The sequence below is a fragment of the Doryrhamphus excisus genome, chromosome 8 (assembly GCF_030265055.1).
Source record: "Doryrhamphus excisus isolate RoL2022-K1 chromosome 8, RoL_Dexc_1.0, whole genome shotgun sequence".
Taxonomy (NCBI): domain Eukaryota; kingdom Metazoa; phylum Chordata; class Actinopteri; order Syngnathiformes; family Syngnathidae; genus Doryrhamphus; species Doryrhamphus excisus.
Genome location: NC_080473.1, coordinates 18,750,108 through 18,771,203, shown reverse-complemented (window position 1 = coordinate 18,771,203; position 21,096 = coordinate 18,750,108). Strand labels below are relative to the sequence as shown.

The following is a 21,096-nucleotide window of genomic DNA, read 5'->3' as shown; positions in this document are numbered from 1 at the left end:
GTCACTAACTGTCGTTACTCACCTACACTCACTGCTAACTGCCGTTACTCACTTAGACTCGTTGCTAACTGCCGTTACTCACCTAGACTCGCCGCTAACTGCCGTTACTCACCTAGACTCGCCGCTAACTGCCGTTGCTCACCTAGACTCGTCGCTAACTGCCGTTACTCTCTGAGACGCACCGCTAACTGCCGTTACTCACCTAGACTCGCCGCTAACTGCCGTTACTCACCTGGACTCGTCGCTAACTGCCGTTCCTCACCTAGACTCGCTGCTAACTCCCGTTACTGTCCCAGCAACGCCGCTAACTGCTGTTACTCACCTAGACTCGTCACTAACTGTCGTTACTCACCTACACTCACTGCTAACTGCCCTTACTCACTTAGACTCGTTGCTAACTGCCGTTACTCACCTAGACTTGCCGCTAACTGCCGTTGCTCACCTAGACTCGTCGCTAAGTGCCGTTACTCACCTAGACTCGTCGCTAACTGCCGTTACTCACCTAGACTCGCTGCTAACTCCCGTTACTGTCCCAGAAACGCCGCTAACTGCTGTTACTCACCTAGACTCGTCACTAACTGTCGTTACTCACCTACACTCACTGCTAACTGCCCTTACTCACTTAGACTCGTTGCTAACTGCCGTTGCTCACCTAGACTCGCCGCTAACTGCTGTTACTCTCTGAGACTCACCGCTAACTGCCGTTGCTCACCTAGACTCGCTGCTAACTCCCGTTACTGTCCCAGAAACGCCGCTAACTGCTGTTACTCACCGAGACTCGTCACTAACTGTCGTTACTCACCTACACTCACTGCTAACTGCCGTTACTCACTTAGACTCGTTGCTAACTGCCGTTACTCACCTAGACTCGCCGCTAACTGCCGTTGCTCACCTAGACTCGTCGCTAACTGCCGTTGCTCACCTAGACTCGCCTCTAACTGCCGTTACTCACCTAGACTCGTCGCTAGCTGCCATTACTCCCCTAGACTCGTCGCTAACTGCCGTTGCTCACCTAGACTCGCCGCTAACTGCCGTTACTCTCTGAGACTCACCGCTAACTGCCGTTGCTCACCTAGACTCGCCGCTAGCTGCCGTTACTCACCTGGACTCGTCGCTAACTGCCGTTGCTCACCTAGACTCGTCGCTAACTGCCGTTGCTCACCTAGACTCGCCGCTAGCTGCCGTTACTCACCTGGACTCGTCGCTAACTGCCGTTGCTCACCTAGACTCGTCGCTAACTGCCGTTGCTCACCTAGACTCGGTGTCGATGAGAGAGCATGAACCTGACGTGCTCACAGGTTTATTAAATCTGATGGGTGGAATTGTTGTGCGAGTTTCTCGGGTGACGTAGACACCGCCTGAATGTGAATCATATGTGGACATCACCGCCATATTGGATGTGGCAATAGAATGGGCGAGATGCCTAATTCATGTTGTGCATGGAATTGTAGCAACCGGTTTACAGTCCACCATCTCACAGGATTATTTTTCACAGGTAAGGCTGAAGTAATACTTTGATGGTATTTGGCCATGGTATTTGATGTTTTTTGCCTTTTTTTAAGTTTGCTCCATTTTCTTGCATTTGTTGAGTGAGTCATAAAATGAGTTCCCCATCACTAATATGCTGCTTCCAGACTCCTTGTTGGTTTTGCCCATTTAAGTACTGGTGCTTTCAATTGTCTTCTGTTTCTGTAAAACTGGTTGAGGAGAGCTTTTAGCTTTTACCTTCTTGCAGTTCCGTGGATATCTAGCATGTGTATATTGATACCGTAGCAGTTACCATAGCAACACATGTAAGCTGCACTGGCCAACCGCTCCATCCATCTTTTTCTGTCTCCTTGGAAGCGATGGAGTGGGAGGTCATACAGCGAGCCAAGGAGGCCTTTGTGAGCGGCAGAAGTCGCCCTCTTGACTTCAGGCTGCAGCAGCTCCAGGCTCTGCAGAGGATGATCACTGAACGCGAGGCTGAGATCACCACGGCTCTCAAACAGGACATCAACAGGGTGAGTCTGGCATGTCATCTTTGCTACCGTCTTTCTGGGCCATTCCACCTCTAGAATTATATTTTTAATACACACAGTGTATTAATCCACACTATTCATGAATTAAAGTAGAGATTGGCCCATCTCTACTTTAATCATGTGTGTTTCATAAGCCAGGATAACTTATTAGACTCATTTGAAAAGTTGTCATGAAATGATATTCTAATTAGTAGTATTTCACCTACAGTACATACAGTATATCCCTATGTAGTCTGTTCTGGAACTATAAAAGTAAACTTAGTTATTATGTTATTATGCACTTCTACCTCATATTTCCCGGGGAGGGATCGGGGTGATGATGATGATGATGTCCTCCAGAGCCAGTACGACACCTCACTTTTGGAGCTGATCGGGATCGAAAACGAGATTAACCTGGCGCTGGACAAACTGGCAGAGTGGGCGTCGCCTCGGTCGGTGGAGAAGACTCTTCTCACAGTCTCGGACGAGGCTTACATCCGCCCAGAGCCATTGGGCCTGGTGCTCATCATCGGGGCCTGGAATTACCCATGGGCCGTGACGCTGATACCCCTGGTGGGAGCCATTGCTGCAGGTACGATGAAGAAATACACCATTGCTGTATCTGCATCTAGTTAATTAGGTTTGTGTCTGTGATGGTTGCAGTAGGTATTGTACAGCAGTGCTGCATTTATGGCTTCTAGGAGATTTCAGAGTCACCACCACTTTGGTAATGGTGAATAGAGGAGTCAGGTATCTGGTTTGATTATGATGTCCATTGGATACTTCTTTTCTATATGAGCTTTGAGAACCAATCCCAGAGTGTGCTAACTATGCCTTTAGCATCTTCTGTGTCATTCACTTCATTCTCTTGCTTTCTGCCAAGCAGGGGCGAACTGGCCATTGGGGTTACTGTGAGTTTTCCCAGTGGACCGATCAACAATGGGGCGATGGATGGCTGTTTATTTATTAATAGCCGTGCCTTGCCTTGGTAACTTCGGTAGATAACTCCTGGGAACAAAACACAGCAGAGTGAGCCAGTTTGCAGTGTCAGAGCCGCTTATCACGGCATGCAGAACAAGCGGCGTTCATAGGGTTCCACGATCCTTGGTGCATGGGTGGGGGGTGATTGTATGCAAGGGGTCCTGCATACCTACAGCATCAAGTTAGGCGGACACTCTGTCACCAGTTATGGAATAAAATGGTGCAATTAGTCTCTTCAACAGTGCCATGGTACATGCATGCCCCAGCAGTGCAGAAGGTGCAGGTTTGGGACTTTTTGTCTCATTCCACCCCTGCAGGTTTGAATGTTCTTGTCGGTTCCTCGATGTCCAATTCATCAGATAGAAAACTATGAGATGTCTTCACGTGTGTGGTGATCTTGTCCTGTGAAGCGACTCCTGTGTCTCTGCAGGCAATGCAGCCGTGGTGAAGCCGTCAGAGATAAGCGGTTGCTCATCTCTTCTCCTCGAGACCCTGCTGCCTCGCTATCTGGACAAGGTCTGATCACTGCTATTGTTGCTCACATCCACATGACCTACAGTCAGACCCACTGCTGCGTGTTTTTATCCATGCAAATAGAACATAGAAAACCTAAAGGCCGCTTTGACATTGAATGATATCATTGTCCACCATGTTCTGTCAAGTCTGCATGTCTAAAGGTATATGAATCAGATCGCCACCAGATGCCGCCCTCAAGGCAAGGGCCAGGTGCTGCTACTGCCTTTAAGAGGGCAAAAGAAGGAAATACGTCTTAACCTTATTTATGCTTTGTACAGTTAATGGTCAGTAAGTAGGGAGCCAGGGGCGAGCCACACAGATACGTTTTCAGGTCAAATCTGCAAAGTAGTTTACGCTTTTTACCAGGAGATTGATGCAGAGGACGAACTGTTGTTGATAGTTGGCCTCTATGCAAAAATGTAGATTGTTCTTTGAAAACCATCTGATTAATTTTAATATGTTTTTGAAATGCATGAAAATTTGGAAAATAACAAAATTTGCAAGTGATTCCGAACTTTTGAGCGGTAGTGTATCACATTTTAAATCCATTGAATAGTTGTAGTGCTTTAACAAGGGGACAAATATTGCAATTTAGCTCTTCTTACCATATTTCTTCAATTAAATTGAAATTGAAAATATGACTATCAGGTGTTTAAGCTTTGTCGTATTTGTCACAACAGCAAAAATGCTAATAAGTCTCTTTTAATGATGTACAGTCAATCTTCAATTTACTGTACTACACAGAAAATGTCAGCACGCATCTTTCATGGCAATTAGTAATATTTGACAGGAATATGCGGTAGAAATAAACTAGTGTTGTATCCACCAGCATTTGACTTAAAACGGGTGTGCAGTGTTAAAAACGAATGACTCATTTACCGGTCGATTTGAGTGAATTGTGACAAATGAATGCCCAAGTGTAGCAAGATGTCCGTGTGATGTGCAGGATCTGTACCCGGTGGTAACGGGTGGCGTGGCAGAAACCCAGGAGTTGCTGAAGCACAGATTTGACCATATCTTCTACACGGGAAGCAGCGTGGTGGGCAAAGTGGTGATGGAGGCTGCATCTCGACACCTCACCCCGGTGACGCTGGAGCTGGGGGGGAAGAGTCCTTGCTACATTGACAAGAACTGTCACATCAGAGTCGCCTGCCGGTAACCATCCACCACCACTTCACAAGTAACCTTTTTACTTCCTGGAGACACTTCCTGGAGTTTTCTATGCCGCTTATCCTCACTAGGGTCATGGGTGGAGCCTATCCCAGCTGCACACCGTGGGCTGGTCACCAGCCAACAGCAGGTCACATACCGACAAACATAGTTAGCCATGTGCGGATCGATTGGAGAATCGATACTTATACAGTATTGATCCGCACATGGCTAACTGTAACACTAGCAGTAGAAATCATTTTCATAGTCGGGCCAGTCCTGCAAGGTGTATATGGAATATACTGTATATACAGTATATCATTGAACTTGGGCTGCCTGTAGGATAAAGTGGGGTGGGGGCGACACCTGGTGGCTGCAATAATTCATGGAGCATACCAGACGCTTTTTTGTATATTTTTCTGTCTGTAAGTAATGTGCAATATAATGATATGATGAGAAATGTGCAATGAAAGTACAATGAAACAAAAAAAAGGCAATCTACTCATATAATCATTAAGTCACAAAAACCGAGGGACCTCAAAGGGAACCAGCCTTTGTCTGCATGGATGGCTTTCCACTGATGACTTTTGTTCTTTTTCTCTTTTTAGTCGTATTACCTGGGGAAAATTTATCAACTGCGGCCAGACGTGCATCGCTCCAGACTACATCCTTTGTGAGCCATGTGTTCAAGGCCGCGTGGTAGAAAGCATCCGGCAAACCCTGATGGTAAGGTACTTCCTGAATCAACTTCCTGAACAGGTGAGGTTGGTGGAACACCTTTGATCCCCCACAGGAGTTTTACGGCCCTGATCCCAAGTCATCACCCGACTACGGTCGCATGGTGAACCAGAAACACTTCAACAGGGTGGTGGCCCTGATGGAGGGCTATGCCCCCGTGTTAGGTGGCCAGTGTGACGCGTCGGAGCGCTATATCGGTAGGAGCGTACTGGTTGCGAGTACGTGGCCGTGCGGACTTAGCTGAATGCTGTTCTTTGCTCACACAGCCCCCACCGTGCTGAAGGATGTGCCCCCTCATTCCCGGCTGATGCAGGAAGAAATCTTTGGTCCTGTGCTGCCCATCGTGACTGTGAGCGGCTTGGAGGAAGCCATTAACTTTGTCAACGAGAGAGAAAAGCCCCTGGCGCTATACATCTTCTCCAATGACAAGAAGGTGAGATTGAAGCACCTTGAACTTCGGCAGTGGGGGGAATCACTTACTGGTGGGGCAGTAACCCCATAATCTATATGTCACTAACATGATTTGATTTTTAGTAGGGATGCTCCGATTAATGTGCCACCAATTCGCATTGGACGATTTCTGTAAAAACATGTGATTGACATATGCCTATAAATGCCTTTCAAATCTAATCACAAAAATCAAGCAGCATGTGGCGGCAAACCATACATGTGTACTGCGTCACATAGAATTGCTGGTGAGGGATCGGGGTGGCGGTGATGATGATGATGATGTCCGCCAGACACCTCACATTTGGAGCTGATCGAGAACGGGATTTAATTGGGACTCCAAATGTGACTTTTTACCACAGTAACATTTTGTTTTTGAAACAAACAGGCAATGTGTTTAGTATGGAGCTTGTTTTTGTCCCACGGGGAAGTGGCTATGGGGAATGTACAAACTATTTAAAGTGTCACTGAGCAGTTTTGCTGTCTTGTTGTGATACTAATGATGCCTTGTCCTCTGTGTGTGGATGTTGAATGAACCAAAAGACATCACAGGTGTCTTCTATGTCACCATCTGATTTTCAGTAGCTCACCAAAGGGTGAAAAATTATTTGTAGTATGTGTTGAATTCAGACTTTATATAATGTCAAATGATCACAAAATGGCCACACTGATTGAGTAGAGATGTGCTTGGTAAATCAGGTAGGCTGGAGGTTGTATTTTTGCTGGCATTTATCTGTTTGTGTTCAAAATAACTTGACAAGTTCTGAATGGATTTGGATGATTTTTTCAGGAATTGTGGGACATGGGATATGGAAGAAATATTTACAATTTGGGGGTGATCACCGTTTGGCTCCAGGAAGTTTTTTAACAATTATTTATCGTTGCGAGACCATTTTCGGCATTTGTGCAAAAATGGTGACAGCACTTGGGGAAAAAAATACAGGATACGTTTCTACAAGGTTCTACAATTTATCAAAGATTGATTCAAAAAATGTAGCATTATTGTTTTGGTGCGAATGACAATATGGGGGGCACTATCACACCACACTTGTTTTCTTCAAGGTGATAAAAAAGATGATTGAGGAAACCACCAGCGGAGGTGTGACAGTCAACGATGTGATGATGCACTACACACTCAGCTCACTACCTTTTGGTGGTGTTGGTAAGATACCATATACATACGTACTTATCCTCTGTATATTTTTAATCACAAAACATTATTTTTGTATTGACAAATGAATTACAATCATACGTGTGTATTTAGTTAGTCAGTGGCTGACTACAATCTCCATCTAGACATAATTAGTGTCCTATGAAACAACACTGCTGTCTGAATAACAAATTCCTCATCATATAATTATATTTGCACATTACTTACAGACAGCATTAGAAAGTATTCATTGCCAGCATATCCAGTTTATCTGGCCAATGATGCAACAACATGTTATAGTAAAAAATGGAAATGTTTATTTCAGGTCAGAGTGGCATGGGCTCGTATCACGGAAAGCATACCTTTGAGCAGCTGAGCCACCACAGGGCGTGTCTCCTGCGATCCCTCGCCATGGAAAGTGTCAACCTCTCCCGTTACCCGCCTCAGGATCGCCAGCGTGCGAGCAGAGCCCGCATGGCTCTCAAGTCGCCCTTGATCGACCTTTCCAAGAAGACGTACGTCTGGGCCGTCACGGCCACCGTCATCGCTGTCGGCCTGCTCGTCACGCTGGTCGTCATCCTGCTCATCGCCGCAGGCTTGAATTGTACCTGCTGGTACTGGAGGGGCTTTTATAACTAGACAGTCACGCCCACGGGACATTTCATGTAATTATGTATTCCCCACTTTTTCCTGTGTCATTAAATGCAACACTTTTTGTTACGTTACAGACTTATTCCAAAATGGAATACATCCCTTTTTCCCTAAAAACTTCTAAACACAACATGGAAGATGTTTGCAAAATGAATCAAAAAGAAAGAATGGAATGTTCCCAAGTATTCACAGCCTCATTGAACTTAGCAAGAGTATGGAATACAAGGAGCACAAACTCTATAGCCTAATATCCTATCCTATAGTATAAGGCTTAGCAAGAGTATGCAATACACGGAACACAAACTCTATAGCCTAATATCCTATCCTATAGTATAAGGCTTAGCAGGAGGATGCAATACAAGGAATACAAACTCTATAGCCTAATATCCTATCCTATAGTATAAGCCTTAGCAAGAAGATGCAATACAAGGAACACAAACTCTATAACCTAATATCCTATCCTATATAGTATAAGGCTTAGCAAGAAGATGCAATACAAGGAACACAAACTCTATAGCCTAATATCCTATCCTATAGTATAAGGCTTAGCAAGAGTATGCAATATAAGGAACACAAACCCTATAGCCTAATATCCTATCCTATAGTGTAGGGCTTAGCAGGAGTATGTAATACAAGGAAGACAAACTCTATAGCCTAATCTCCTATCCTATAGTATAAGGCTTATCCTATAGTGTAGGGCTTAGCAGGGGTATGCAATACAAGGAAGACAAACTCTATAGCCTAATATCCTATTCTAGCGTATGAGGCTTGTATGTAATACAAGGAACATAAACTTTACAGCTTAATATCCTATTCTATAGGATATTCTATAGGCTGAGACAGCCATGAAAGCCACATTTAAAAAAAATGTATTTCCTTGAGAGCCACGTAATTTTTTTTTAACACTGAAAAAAACTAAATGGGCAAGACCAACAATTTTCGAATTTAGTAAGTCTTTGCATGTATTCTTTTTAATACTGTTGGTAAACTGAAGCTAATCAATAAATAAAAGACTTTTTCCATGAATGTGATGGTAGTTTTGCTGATGGTTTTGCAGTCTGCTGGATTGCAGTATTGGTGGATATGTGGTGAGGTTAGACTTCACACAAGCGTTGAGGCTTCTATCTGCCAAACGTGATCGTAGGTCGGTCTTGATGTTTTTCAGATGTGGACAGCTCACATGCATAAGTAGAGCCATACGAGGTGTGTGGTTCATGATAAGTTACTTCATTTAGCACATCAAACATGAATGTTTTGGACAATTTGCCATGTGTGAATGTCATTCCAATCTTCACTACTGTAAAAGAAAAGCAAGGCTGGTTGAAGAACAGTCAGCTTGTTGACAGTAGCTCATCATTTCTGCCAACCATCGTAATTAAAGTAACATTTTGTGTTAAGTACCCGCACACTATGAAATGTTTGACTTCATTATTGTTCTTACTTGACTTTCTTTTAAACAATCTTGCAACAAATCAGGAGGATTTGTATCATATAGTGACACAAAAACAGTCATTGGCCGTCGAGGCAGGACAGGAAATCAATACTGCAATATATTGTCTGGTATATGTTACAATACACAATATCACGTATGGATATTGTCACTCAGACAGCAATGACAAACTTTGATGACATCATGAGCTTTGTGTTACTTCCTCTGCATGTGCGTTCTAAAGAAAAGAATATGGTGATGATACTGACCATGATGAAGAGATCTACAACAGTTCCATTCTTCATTGTGGAAAAAAACATTTTATGGTAATACTGCAAGGGAAAAGTGTATATTTACATGAGATGAGTTTAGTGGCATGCTTAATGAACGTATGATAAGGTTATCACTGCTAGAATTATTGTGGTGGCACTGTATTGCGGTTCTTTCTGAATACCATAACAATGGGGCAGACATGTTTAGTTCTTCAGAAGTATACATACTGTAACACTTGAGGGCTGGCAGATGAGAGCTGTGTGATATCAAGAATATATATATATATATATTATACATGAGAAGATGACTCTGGTATTCTTCTCACTGCACCAAGTCCTTCCCTGAGGCAAAGACAAAGACAATGAAAATATTCAGTCACATATAAAGACTTTTCATTACTTTAGTATTACAAAGTACAATGTGTCCCCATGTGTGGACATGGAATTATACACATATGTGAAATAATCACTAATAAATACAATAAATCATTATATTGACAGTTACTATGCTACCCATTATGTCATTGTATGGTCATATCACCTCGTACTTCGGTACATGACAAAAAAAACCTTACACCATATTAGGAAAGCAGGAAGTGATCAAATTATTATGTCATTGTAGAGTCACATCACTTCTGTACGAGGTACATTATTAAAAAAACAACAAAAAAAACTTAAACTGTATTATGGAAAGCAGGAAGTGAACAAATGTAACAGTTACTGATTGTAAAAGTACCAGATGGAGGAGTAGGATTTAATAAGCTTTGCTTCTTCCTACTCCTTTTGGACATGTGGAACTGTGAACTGATTATGTGATGCATTCAATTGTAATCTGATGCAATAATAAATAAATAATAATAAATAATAAATTGTAATCAAATGAAATAAAACCATGACCATTACTATAGAAAGCAACTGGCGGGCCGGATTCAACCGCTTAGTGGGCCGCATGTGGCCCCCGGGCCGTAGTTTGCCCACCCCTGTTCTAGACTACTGTGGTAAATGCTCATGGTTTTTCCAAGACTAGTAACTGGTCATGGATTTTTAAGACTAGCAAGAGGTCTTCAAGACTAGCAAGACGTCTTGGTTGTTAAAGACGTCCAGAACTAGGTGTTCTGGACTAATGTAGTAAGTGGTCATGCATATATTTTTTGTGCAGAGATGTTATACCTGTGCGTATGTAGAAGTGATGGAAAAGTCACTGGTCTTAAGTAGGATGCACTCTTTCTGCAGACCTCTGGATCTGTATGGGCAGTCAAAAATACTAGTTTTAGCCCGGTTAGCTAAAACAGTGTTTTTTTTTCCTTGTAATAAAAAAGTACATGCACTCAGAACTGTAGTTCTTAGAATGAGCATGTGAGTGGGTTTTGTTGGCTCCAACATTGCAAAGGTCTATCTGGAGGTTTTGCGTACACAGACTGCCAGAGTTCCGTACTTACACATTTAAGTCTTCTGTACATACAGTGGTGTGAAAAAGCCTTTGACCCCTTCCTGATTTCATTTTTTTTTTTTTACATGTTTGTCACAAATGTTTCAGATCAAACAAATTGAAATAGCTGGTGGTAACACAAAAATGCAGGATTTAAATAAAACTTTTTATAATTAATGGAGAAAAAAGTCCAAACCTATATGGCCCTGTGTGAAAAAGTGATTACCCCCTAAAGCTAATAACTGCGCTGCTAGGGAGGAGTATATAGTGGGTGGAGCCACCTGGCATGTCCCAGCAAGGTGCACTGTATTCGGGCACACGCTCCGAGCAGCCAGTATGAAGCCAGACATCTCTGGCAAACCTTTTGCACTTTTCAAAGGCTGTGGCACACTACGCCCCAAGGGTCGGAGCTTTGCTGGCGTTTCAGGTGGCTGATCAGGTTTTTGGTCAACTAGCACGTGTGATGGAAAAATGTATATTTCACAGGTATAACATATGTTACACATTATGTGAATTACTTTGTGGCCTTTTGTAGAGCTTAAACTTTTGTCCCTTCAAGGTTAGTGGGCACAGCAGAAGGCTATCTGTGACCTGGGGTTAAAAATAGTGTAAGAGGAGGTCATTCTTTGATGAAAGCTCCTCCTCCCAGGACAAGGGAGCACCAGGAGGTCCCTTCAAACAGTCTAGCTATCTAGCCTAGTGATTAGTCTAGTCTAGTTATCCAGCATGGGTGCGACAAACCATGCCAGAAGAATGGGTGTGTAGGCTAACCCCCATGCATGAAGGTGCATGCTATGGAGTAGCAGTTATGTATTTTCTTCAGGCATTCTATTTCCTACTTAGGATGATACCATTTTTTTTCCAAAACACACGTGAAATGTGTTTCTCTTCAAAGTGAATGTTTGTTTGCAAGTGAGCTCTGAGGATGTTTAGACAGGCGGGAGAATAAAGGAGCGCTTGATTTGCTCACCCTCACAGTACAGGTCATTTCGACTCATCTGGAGTGTTTCTTTAAATGATTAGTTCCCTAATATCGGCTTGATAATAATCATACACGCCAAGTGCAAATTTTTTCAATTTTATTTTTCCCGGCTAAAGAAAAAGGTTGTGCATTGTTGGGTAGCAGGTAGCAGGTGGTTGTTGTGCATAAATGTATCTGCTTGAGAATGTACCAGGTGAGTGAATTTCAACAACAGCTGCCTTTAATGTACTCATTTCTATATATTTTTATATAAGTGTGGTTTTATAGTTATTTACCCATACCTCCACACAATAATTCAAATATGGTAACACCCCACAACAGTACAGAGTGATTTTTCATTCATAACATGTTTTGCATTCTTTTAATTAAAAAAAAAAACAACAGAAAAAACTCTAAATATAAATGACGTTAGATACTTGATATTCAGTTGTACCAGGAAAAAGATGCACAACACTTTGTAAATAAGTTCCTTAAAAAAAATTGAGCAACAGGCATGATTTGTACAATACCTGGGATTTTCCTCTGAGGAAATCTGGAAGTTGAAATTCACCTTTAAATACCTAGAAAAACAGAGCATCATCTTCAGAGGCTTTAGGTCCACTGCACCAATAGATTATGATATGGCCAGTCAATCAAGCGGAGCGAAGTAGAACAACAACATTATGAGGTGCATCATTGTTTTTTGAGAACGTTACAGTGTGCTTTACAGTGCGGTTTTGATGTTGAAATATAGATGTTGAATATGACTGAAAAGCAGGTTCTGAGGATAGCTCCATCCTAAATACAGCGGTGTCTCGGTTAACGTCCACCCTGGTTAGCGTGTTGTTTGGTTAACAGTAAAAATGGCCATATTTCAGACAGTGAAACATTGTGATTAATCATGATTAATTAATTTGAACAATGTGATTAATCGCTTCAAAATGTTTTAGTCAATGTTTTAATCATGTTATACTCTTCATTACACATTGTTCGGCTGATGCCACTTATAATCTGCACTATAAATAGCAGCCTGTAAAATAGGGTATATTATTCCATGTTTCACTGGTATTGTTCTGGAGTAGAATGCCCTTACAATGTGTTGTCACGGTGATTGATATATAATAAGATTTATCATCCAGAGTGTAGTCAATGCCTGCTCACCACTACACGGATTTGATTAGATTAGATTAGATGAACTTTATTGCACCTTTGGAACCTTGGTCTTGGCCAATGGTCATGGTCATGCTTTATTTGGAACATGCAACATCACGCTGAGGAACATCACGTGTTTGCACAATTCAACATGTCCGAAAAGGAGTAGGAAGAAGCAGAATTCATTTTGTCCTACCCTGTCTCAACAGTACGGTGATACACAATACTTTGTTAGGGATGGAATATGTTTCCACACTGTTACGAAGAAGTGCAAATATGCTGCAGCACGACAACTAGTAAAGGTTTTTTTTTGTCCTGTGCATGCATACAGATGAGATGTATGTGTGCATCATGTGTATGTCAGGCACAGGGGGGTCATAATAAGGGACGTATTGACAAGAGGCCTTGATTATGCAGCTCAACAATCCAACCATGTTCAAAGAGAAAAACCTTTTTTGCCTTTGCCATCAATAGATCATGACAGTGTGAATACCTGACACTAAATCACATTCAGTCCACATTTTTACCCTCATTTTGCTTTTTAAGGGCTGTGCTCTTCAACCTCTGATCAGCTGATGAACAGCCTATTTTACTTTAATATTTATTTGCAATAAATGTTTTTTTGTGTCCCATCAGCAGCATGTAAAATGTCTTCTGCAAAAAGACAATGTTGGTTTACAAGTGATCTCGGGGAAAAGTATAACAGGTTGTTGACGTCACAGTAGAAAAAAGGAGTGCTTGATTTGCTCACCCGCACAATATGTACAGGTGATCTCTTTTTTTAATGATCAGTTATCAGATTTAACATCCTATTTCCCTCATAATCTCATTAGAATTATCATGCAGTCCTAAATACAACTGTCACTTTTCTTGAAAATGTTGATCCAAAATTTGTGGAGCTCATCAATGTCAAGCTCGCAGAATGTACTAGGATCTACTGAACTTGAATGTACTTTTCCTAGCACCTCAAAGGAGAGTAGAAAGTAAATGTGTTTATGAAAAGACAAACACGACGAAGTGAAATCATCTGCACTCACCCTTCTGGTGTTGTCCAGGACTTTGGGGTCAGGGCTGCCATAGTTGGGGGGGTTAGCATAAGGGTCGTAACCCAATCTGGACAACATGGGAGCAATGACGGCCATGTCCCTCACCACATCAGCCGGGATCTTCCCCACCCATTTGGACAAGGCCTCCATGTTGACAGGCTTAATGACCTGGTCGGTGGACCTCTCCACCCTGGAAGAAGGTGATGCAGTGATTAATTAAATTTAATTTATTCACTCATTGTGTAACTGAGTGCTAAACACTAGCATGTTTTCATGAGCTAAGCAACATTTTATAGGATTTTCAGGTTATGTTATTTTATTTCTGATATTGGACCAGATCACAGTACAAGTCATTTAAGAATGCTTTCATATAGAACGCGTCTACAAATTGTCTATGCAATGCTCCTTTATTAACATGACTAATTATTTCATATATATGGTAATGGTTTTATTTCATTTGAACATGCATCAGATTACAATTGAATGCATCCCATAATCAGTTCACAGTTCCACATGTCCAAAAGGACTAGGAAGAAGCAAAGCTTATTAAATCCTACCCCTCCATCTAGTACTTTTACAATCAGTAACGGTTACATTTGTTCACTTGCTGCTTTCCTAATGTAGTTTAATCTTTTTATTTTTGTCACGTACCGAAGTACGAGGTGACATGACCATACAATGACATAATGGGTATCATAGTAACTGTATATATGTATATTAGAGTCAACAGTAAAACCGGCAACATGTCATTAATTGTGGCACTGCTAATCTAATCCTTTCCCCTTCCTAGATTCTAGTTTCACTAACTCACTAACTAACTCACTCCACCAAAGAATCTATTTTCACTGACTCACGGGTACGCCACCAATACTCCAGTTTCACTACCTTACGGGTACTCCAACAGTACTCTAGTTGCACTGACTCACGGCTGCTCCACCAAGAGTCAAGTTTCACTGACTCACATGTGTTCGACCAGGGACCCAGTTTCACTCATGGGTACTCCGCCAATACTTTAGTTTCACTGACTCACATGTGTTCAACCAGGGACCCAGTTTCACTCATGGGTACTCCGCCAATACTTTAGTTTCACTGACTCACAGATGCTCGCGCAACACTCGGGTTTCCCTCACTCACAGGTGCTCTACCAAGACTCTACTTTCCCTCACTCATGGGTAGTCAACCAAGACTGAAGTTTCACTGATTCACGGGTGCTCAACAAAGACTCACTGATTTACCTGAGCACACCAAACATAGAGTCGGAGTTTTTGAAAATCTTCACCAAAGGCCACTCATGCAAATTAGCCAACCCAACTTGATAGATTACAGCCCTATGTGAAACTGTACAACGGTGTGACAACTCAAGCCTAAAACACGCTTGTTTTCACCTGTTCCATGACCATGTGACTTACTTTGAGAGGGAAACTCCTCCTGCTTTCCCGATCAGCTCCTCGTGGTGGAGAACGGCATCATTCCATGGAATGTCAAGGAATTTCAAAAGCGTCCTCATCCATTTCTCAGGGTGGAGGACTAATTGTTCATATTGCACAGGTAGGCACTTATCAGGTACCTCCAGGCACTGTGTGTACATGGTCTCCACAGCCCGATTCCATTTGGTCAAGCAGTCCCGGAAGCTTCCCAGGTCAAATCCGGCAATTGTGACCTTTCGAGAGATCATGGAGTGCACTGAAGCACGACCATCACGGATCATGAGCACAAACTTGGCACGGGGGAATATTTTGGCGAGGTACGACAGCGACTTGAGAGCAAATGGGTCCTTGTTGCAGAGGAAGTTTGCTGGCTCGCCATGTTTGACAATGATTTCCAACAGAAAAGCCTGCATGGCGGCGTCCAGCACCTCATCCGTCACTCCGGCCTCATCCAGGCGCATCTTTTCCCTCCCGGAACGGCTCCACATCTGTTTCATTGCCAGCAGACGTGGGATCACGCGTGTTTCTTCACCACAACGGATCTCCGGGTGGGCGTCCAGCATCGCTCTCATGAGTGTGGTCCCGCTGCGGGGAACGCCACCGATAAAGATGAGCGGCATGTCTTTGGTGTAAAAGAAAGGCATGCTGAGATTCTGGCCTGTTTGTAGTGCGCTTCGCACGCTTCCACCCACTGCTGAGAGAGGCAAAAATGCAGCAGAGTCTCGCTCCTTAATGTGATGGTTGCACTCCATGGCATGGTGCCCCAGGTAGAAGACAGTGACCGAACTGATGACCAAGCATATGATCAATAAATTGTGTTTCACCTTTCCTAGCATACTGCCAGCTGCCAGGAGCAGACTCTCCTCAAAGTATAAATTAGGGTGATTGATGGGGAAGAGAAGGGTAAGAAACCTCTTTAGGCATCTTTGCTGGGAAATTAGCTTGGACTTAGTTTCCTGGTGCAAAGCAGGTACTTGAAGCCCCGCTCCATGAGGCCTGCCCTGGAAGACAAGTGATCACCCCAAGGTGATTTATTGATACATTTCATGTACAACAGATCGATTGTGTCAAATCGGCAAAAACATTTTGTATGATTACATATGTTCATTTTGTGAAGCCCTGACCACCTGCAGAAACGAAGCATTTTTCAACACATTTGGTATAAAAAGCGTCATTGCTTGGAGAAGCTGCATTTGTTCATCACCAGCATCACACACAAGAGAAGCTAGCAGAGCAACGTTGCAACAAAACATACCTGAATGCAGGCACACGTCTACGACTGACTAATGACGCTGTAGAAAAGGTTATGAAGACAAAACACGGACATTTAAATCAGCGAAACCTTCCTTCTTCCCATGTTGTTGTTGTTTTTCTCGTCTTCTTCGTCGGTTTTTCACCGTTCTTCTTCCTCGTTGGTATTTGTTAGCGGTTAGCAAACCATTAGCGCCACCTGTTGGAATGACCTTTTAATGCGTGTACACAAAACACAATAAAAAACATCCTGACAATAAAATAAAAATAACAGTAATAATCCAATACATCTGTTAAGTTGTGGTGTTAAAACAAAGTACCCAATCTATTTGATGTGATAATTCTCACCTGCTGCCTTCCATGCAAAGATTGAGACTTTAATGTTTATCTTTCCACATCACATTTACAACTCCATAGTACTATTTATATTAAGCTTAGCAAACATCAGGAAGTGCTGCAATTTACTGATTATGTCAATATATAGTATGTCTGGACATACAGTATAATATACATACATTATACAAAAAAGTAATTTGATTCATAATTATTTACCAACAGAAAATAATAGTTAAACAATTATTCAACTTTAATTCTTGCAAAAAATCTCTAATGTAATATCCATCCATTTTCTGTGCCGCTTATCCTCAGCCTATCACAGCTGACTTCGGGGGAGAGGCGGGATACACCCTGGACTGGTGGACAGCCAATGGCAGGGCCAAATGGAATTGTAAAAAAGGCAATTTAAGAAGACTGAATTGGTTGGAGACCATATAAGCACACTTCTGGTTCTCATTATTCACATGGAGTCTCATCCAGCAAGTTAAGCTCCGCCCCCTCATCACGCAGTTCACAGTTGCTATCCAGAGAAGTAGACGCTCGCTCCTTCATTAAAGATGGTGGATGGTAAAATTCTATAAAAATGAAAGGAAGGAGGTGGCCGCTGTGATGTCATCTTTGACACAGAGAAGATCAAGGAGGAACAATTGTCGGTCCTGTTTGCTGAAACTGGCATGATTTCACCAGTCCTGTTGAAAGCCTGGCCGCTCGTTTGGTTTGCATCGTGCAGTTGTTATCACGTCCGCCAATACAGGAAGATATCAAAAATATATACAAAATAGTTAACTTAACACATTAACACGTTAACTTTGACAGCCCTAAAAAATTATAATAATGATAATTAAGAAAAATGTTCATGACATGTTGCATGCATGTTCTCCCTGTGCATGCGTGGGTTTTCTCCGGGTACTCCGGTTTCCTCCCACATTCCAAAAACATGCTAGGTTAATTGGAGACTCCAAATTGTCCATAGGTATGAATTTGAGTGTGAATGGTTGTTTGTCTATATGTGCCCTGTGATTGGCTGGCGACCAGTCCAGGGTGTACCCCGCCTCTCGCCCAAAGACAGCTGGGATAGGCTCCAGCACCCCTGTGACCCACGTGTGGGAAAGCAGTAGAAAATGAATGAATGAATAATTAATAAAAAGAAACTAAAATAGAATAATATAACAAAACAATACAAATAGTAACAGTGGCAACAACAAAATCCTTTTATCTAAAGCTGTTTTCCTTGAACTTCCGTATTTCCCTAAACCCTACATGCTTGGATTCAACAATCACAATATCCTCGGTTCTCAATCTAATATTTTATTTTTCCAATTTCATTTTCATTTTACTCTTTTATGATTATTATGAATGAATACAGGCTCTGCATTTTCTATCTCATTACAATATTTCCACAGACCAGGATTACTATCGGAACAACATACCGGCAGGGTAACGCTAACCCATCTGACAAGTGTCCAGCACAGTATCTTGCGGCCAAATCATTCCGTCACGGAAAACACCGTCGCTGACACCAGAGGACAGACACCAAAATACGCCGCATATATGTTGGTCATTGTGTCAGCAGAGTGGCGCAGCGGAAGCGTGCTGGGCCCATAACCCAGAGGTCGATGGATCGAAACCATCCTCTGCTATTTCGAAACTATATATTTCCTTTAATAAATTTGCAGAAATGTCTAAATTCACATTTTAACGCAGCATTCATGACAGACGTAAAGACAATTGGCTAACATAGTTAGTTATGACAACTTAATTTGAAATTGCTTTGAACCAACAAACAGTATTGCATTGCACAAATTAGCTTTTCCTCTTCACTCAAAGCTTATTTTAAGTAATGCTTACTGAATAATTGTTGTCATGGGACAAGTTTTTACGTTTATAACTCAAAATAATATGTAACAGTTACTGATTGTAACTGATTGTTACTGATTGTTAAGTCAACTGACTTAATCATTTTATTAAAAGTAGTTTAATTTGTTGTCTACTTATAGACCTGTTGTCTAATTATAATAACAATGCACACATCTTTTTAAGTAGCAGTAACTTTATATATATATATATATATATATATATTATTATTATTATTATTATTTTCCCAGAAAAAATGTGGCTGTGGCACTTGGGTAACAGCTGCTGTAGGTATTAGCAGTTACACGGCTAAACTAGCTCAGGGGAAGAATACAACTAACATGTGGTAACAGTGCTATAGAAGCTAGCAGTCACATGGTTAAACAAGCTAAATTGTACTTTTCTCAATGAAAGTCTACTGTGACTAATTTAAACCCATCACTTCAGTAGAACAATTAGAAATACTTTACTCACCATGAAATGTTGCTTCAGCCTCCTCCACTGTCTTGTCTTGTATGAGATGGAACTTAAAATGGAAAGGTTAATTTTGAGAAAAATTATGTTACCAAGATAATTTTATAAAGTCATGGCAACTTGAATTTTGTTTTGAGCTTACCAACAATACAATTTGAGTGTATATGACATGCTAAATTAAGTTCATGTAAGTTAGAAACTTAGAAAGTTTATCTAAATCAATTAATTACATTTTTACATTGTATTTATGTATTAAATCAAGTGGTGTCAACAGATACTCTGAATTACTTTTTTAGAGTGTGTGCGTTATTGTTACGGCATGTGTACTCTGCTATTCATGAGGTGCTCGGGTGTGTTGCACCAACCTCCAGACATCCCTTACACTACCATGTGACCTTGTACACATATTACTATCCTTGTTGTCTCTTAAAGGTTCATTCATGAATAAGTAATAATCATACCCTAAAATGAAGTGTTAAGGAGTATTAACATGTTGATTGTTGTGCTGTGACAGGAGCATCACTGTTTATTTGAATGTGTCTTTTCCGTCTGCATCATAGAATAAAATGTAGAGGAAACTGAGCTACAGACCAGATGGGGAAATGCATGGCACAAAAAAAAACAAATTCAGTCACACTAACTAAAACGGTGCCCTGAACAGAAAAAAACTGTCACCTTGTGAGGTTTGCTGAACCAGGACACTGAAAAGATCCCACACAAAGGAAAGTCTGAATGGGTGTCAGCAGAGTGGCGCAGCGGACGCGTGCTGGGCCCATAACCCAGAGGTCGATGGATCGAAACCATCCTCTGCTATGTCTATATTGTTTATATGTTCTTTGTCAAGTTTTGTACATGTATTTTTTAACGCAGCATTCATGACAGACGTGAAGACCATCAGGCGGAAGACCAAAGTTTGATTAGCTGACTTTTATGTGTTTCACATAAAATCCAGCACTCACCATGTTCAACTGTGAGATCTGCCCACAGATGAACTGCCCGATTGTTACAGGTGTGTCAAGGGGCACAGGCCAAAGTTAATTTGGCCAGAATGCGGTCATTATTGTTATTATTTATGTGCGGCCCGTTAGCAAATGCGCCACGGACCGGTACCCAGCCTGGCGGTTGGGGAGCCCTGTTTTAGAATGTATTACCATTGAGATCTGTGAAGAAAAAAACAAAGTAAAGAAAAATATGTTAATAAGTTGTCAATACAGAACTCCAAAGTCAAGCATAAAAATTCTTGAGGATTGGATCAAAACAACCTTATTCACCAATGACTTTGATAACAACACCACTAGTGGCCTGCTAATTAAAGACATCAGTGATCATCTTCCAGTCTTCACAATTTATGACCATCATTATAACAAACAAAAGACAAACAAAAGTCAAAGCTTTCAAGAAGGAAGAAGAACAATTGGAATTGATATCTGGAAGATTTTAGTTTTAAAAATGGCCTCTTACTATTCCAGGATAGCCATAGCATCTGAGATATACACCAGACGCTGGGGTTGAGACCTCTTCATATATATGGTATATATATGGCATATATCACATATGGTATATGGTATAGATCAGGGGTCTCAAACATGCGGTCCGCGGGCCAAATGTGGCCGCAGGACACTAGTTTGAGGCCCCCGCCTTGATATGAAAGTTTAATGTTAGTGCGGCCCGCACAAGTTTGATATGGATGCTGTATGGTATCATGTACCCAGAAAAAATTATTTACGTTTGATTCATGTTCATGTTAAAGGTTAAATAACTGTTAATAGTTATCCTCCCTATCCGTGTGGAAGTGGTAAGTTTTTGGCTATTTAAGTTTAAAGGAAATAACTT

General features: G+C 41.7%; 2 protein-coding genes across 4 annotated transcripts; one reads left to right on the top strand and one right to left on the bottom strand.

The window, feature by feature from the left end:
• The first annotated feature begins 1,227 nt into the window (after positions 1-1,227).
• LOC131134789 (aldehyde dehydrogenase, dimeric NADP-preferring-like) lies at positions 1,228-9,306 on the top strand. Its single transcript, XM_058080401.1, has 10 exons — positions 1,228-1,495; positions 1,846-2,003; positions 2,361-2,592; positions 3,412-3,497; positions 4,444-4,652; positions 5,255-5,372; positions 5,440-5,581; positions 5,651-5,817; positions 6,894-6,993; positions 7,307-9,306. Exons 1-10 carry the CDS (start codon positions 1,411-1,413, stop codon positions 7,618-7,620), a joined length of 1,611 nt encoding a protein of 536 aa, XP_057936384.1. The 5' UTR covers positions 1,228-1,410; the 3' UTR covers positions 7,621-9,306.
• Positions 8,602-16,757, bottom strand: tpst1 (tyrosylprotein sulfotransferase 1). Of its 3 annotated transcripts, XM_058080402.1 has the most exons (6): positions 16,604-16,757; positions 15,331-16,349; positions 13,913-14,111; positions 12,254-12,304; positions 10,504-10,576; positions 8,603-9,675 (listed from the first exon to the last, which is right to left on the bottom strand). In XM_058080402.1, exons 2-5 carry the CDS (start codon positions 16,182-16,184, stop codon positions 10,541-10,543), a joined length of 1,140 nt encoding a protein of 379 aa, XP_057936385.1. In that variant the 5' UTR covers positions 16,185-16,349; positions 16,604-16,757; the 3' UTR covers positions 8,603-9,675; positions 10,504-10,540. The 3 variants fall into 3 exon arrangements, with proteins under 3 accessions (XP_057936387.1, XP_057936386.1, XP_057936385.1); XM_058080404.1 differs by lacking the exon at positions 12,254-12,304 and having other exon boundaries at positions 8,602-9,675; XM_058080403.1 differs by lacking the exons at positions 10,504-10,576; positions 12,254-12,304 and having other exon boundaries at positions 8,602-9,675.
• Positions 16,758-21,096: the final 4,339 nt, after the last annotated feature.

Coding starts and splice junctions, on each gene's coding strand:
- LOC131134789 (XM_058080401.1), top strand. CDS start 1,411: ATGGGCGAGATGCCTAATTCATGTTGTGCATGGAATTGTAGCAACCGG. Junction 2,593..3,411: donor GGTGGGAGCCATTGCTGCAG/GTACGATGAAGA, acceptor GTGTCTCTGCAG/GCAATGCAGCCGTGGTGAAG. Junction 6,994..7,306: donor ACTACCTTTTGGTGGTGTTG/GTAAGATACCAT, acceptor TGTTTATTTCAG/GTCAGAGTGGCATGGGCTCG.
- tpst1 (XM_058080402.1), bottom strand. CDS start 16,184: ATGCTAGGAAAGGTGAAACACAATTTATTGATCATATGCTTGGTCATC. Junction 12,305..13,912: donor TCCTGGACAACACCAGAAGG/GTGAGTGCAGAT, acceptor CTGTTTTTCTAG/GTATTTAAAGGTGAATTTCA. Junction 10,577..12,253: donor TCCTCAGAGGAAAATCCCAG/GTATTGTACAAA, acceptor CTGCCCATACAG/ATCCAGAGGTCTGCAGAAAG.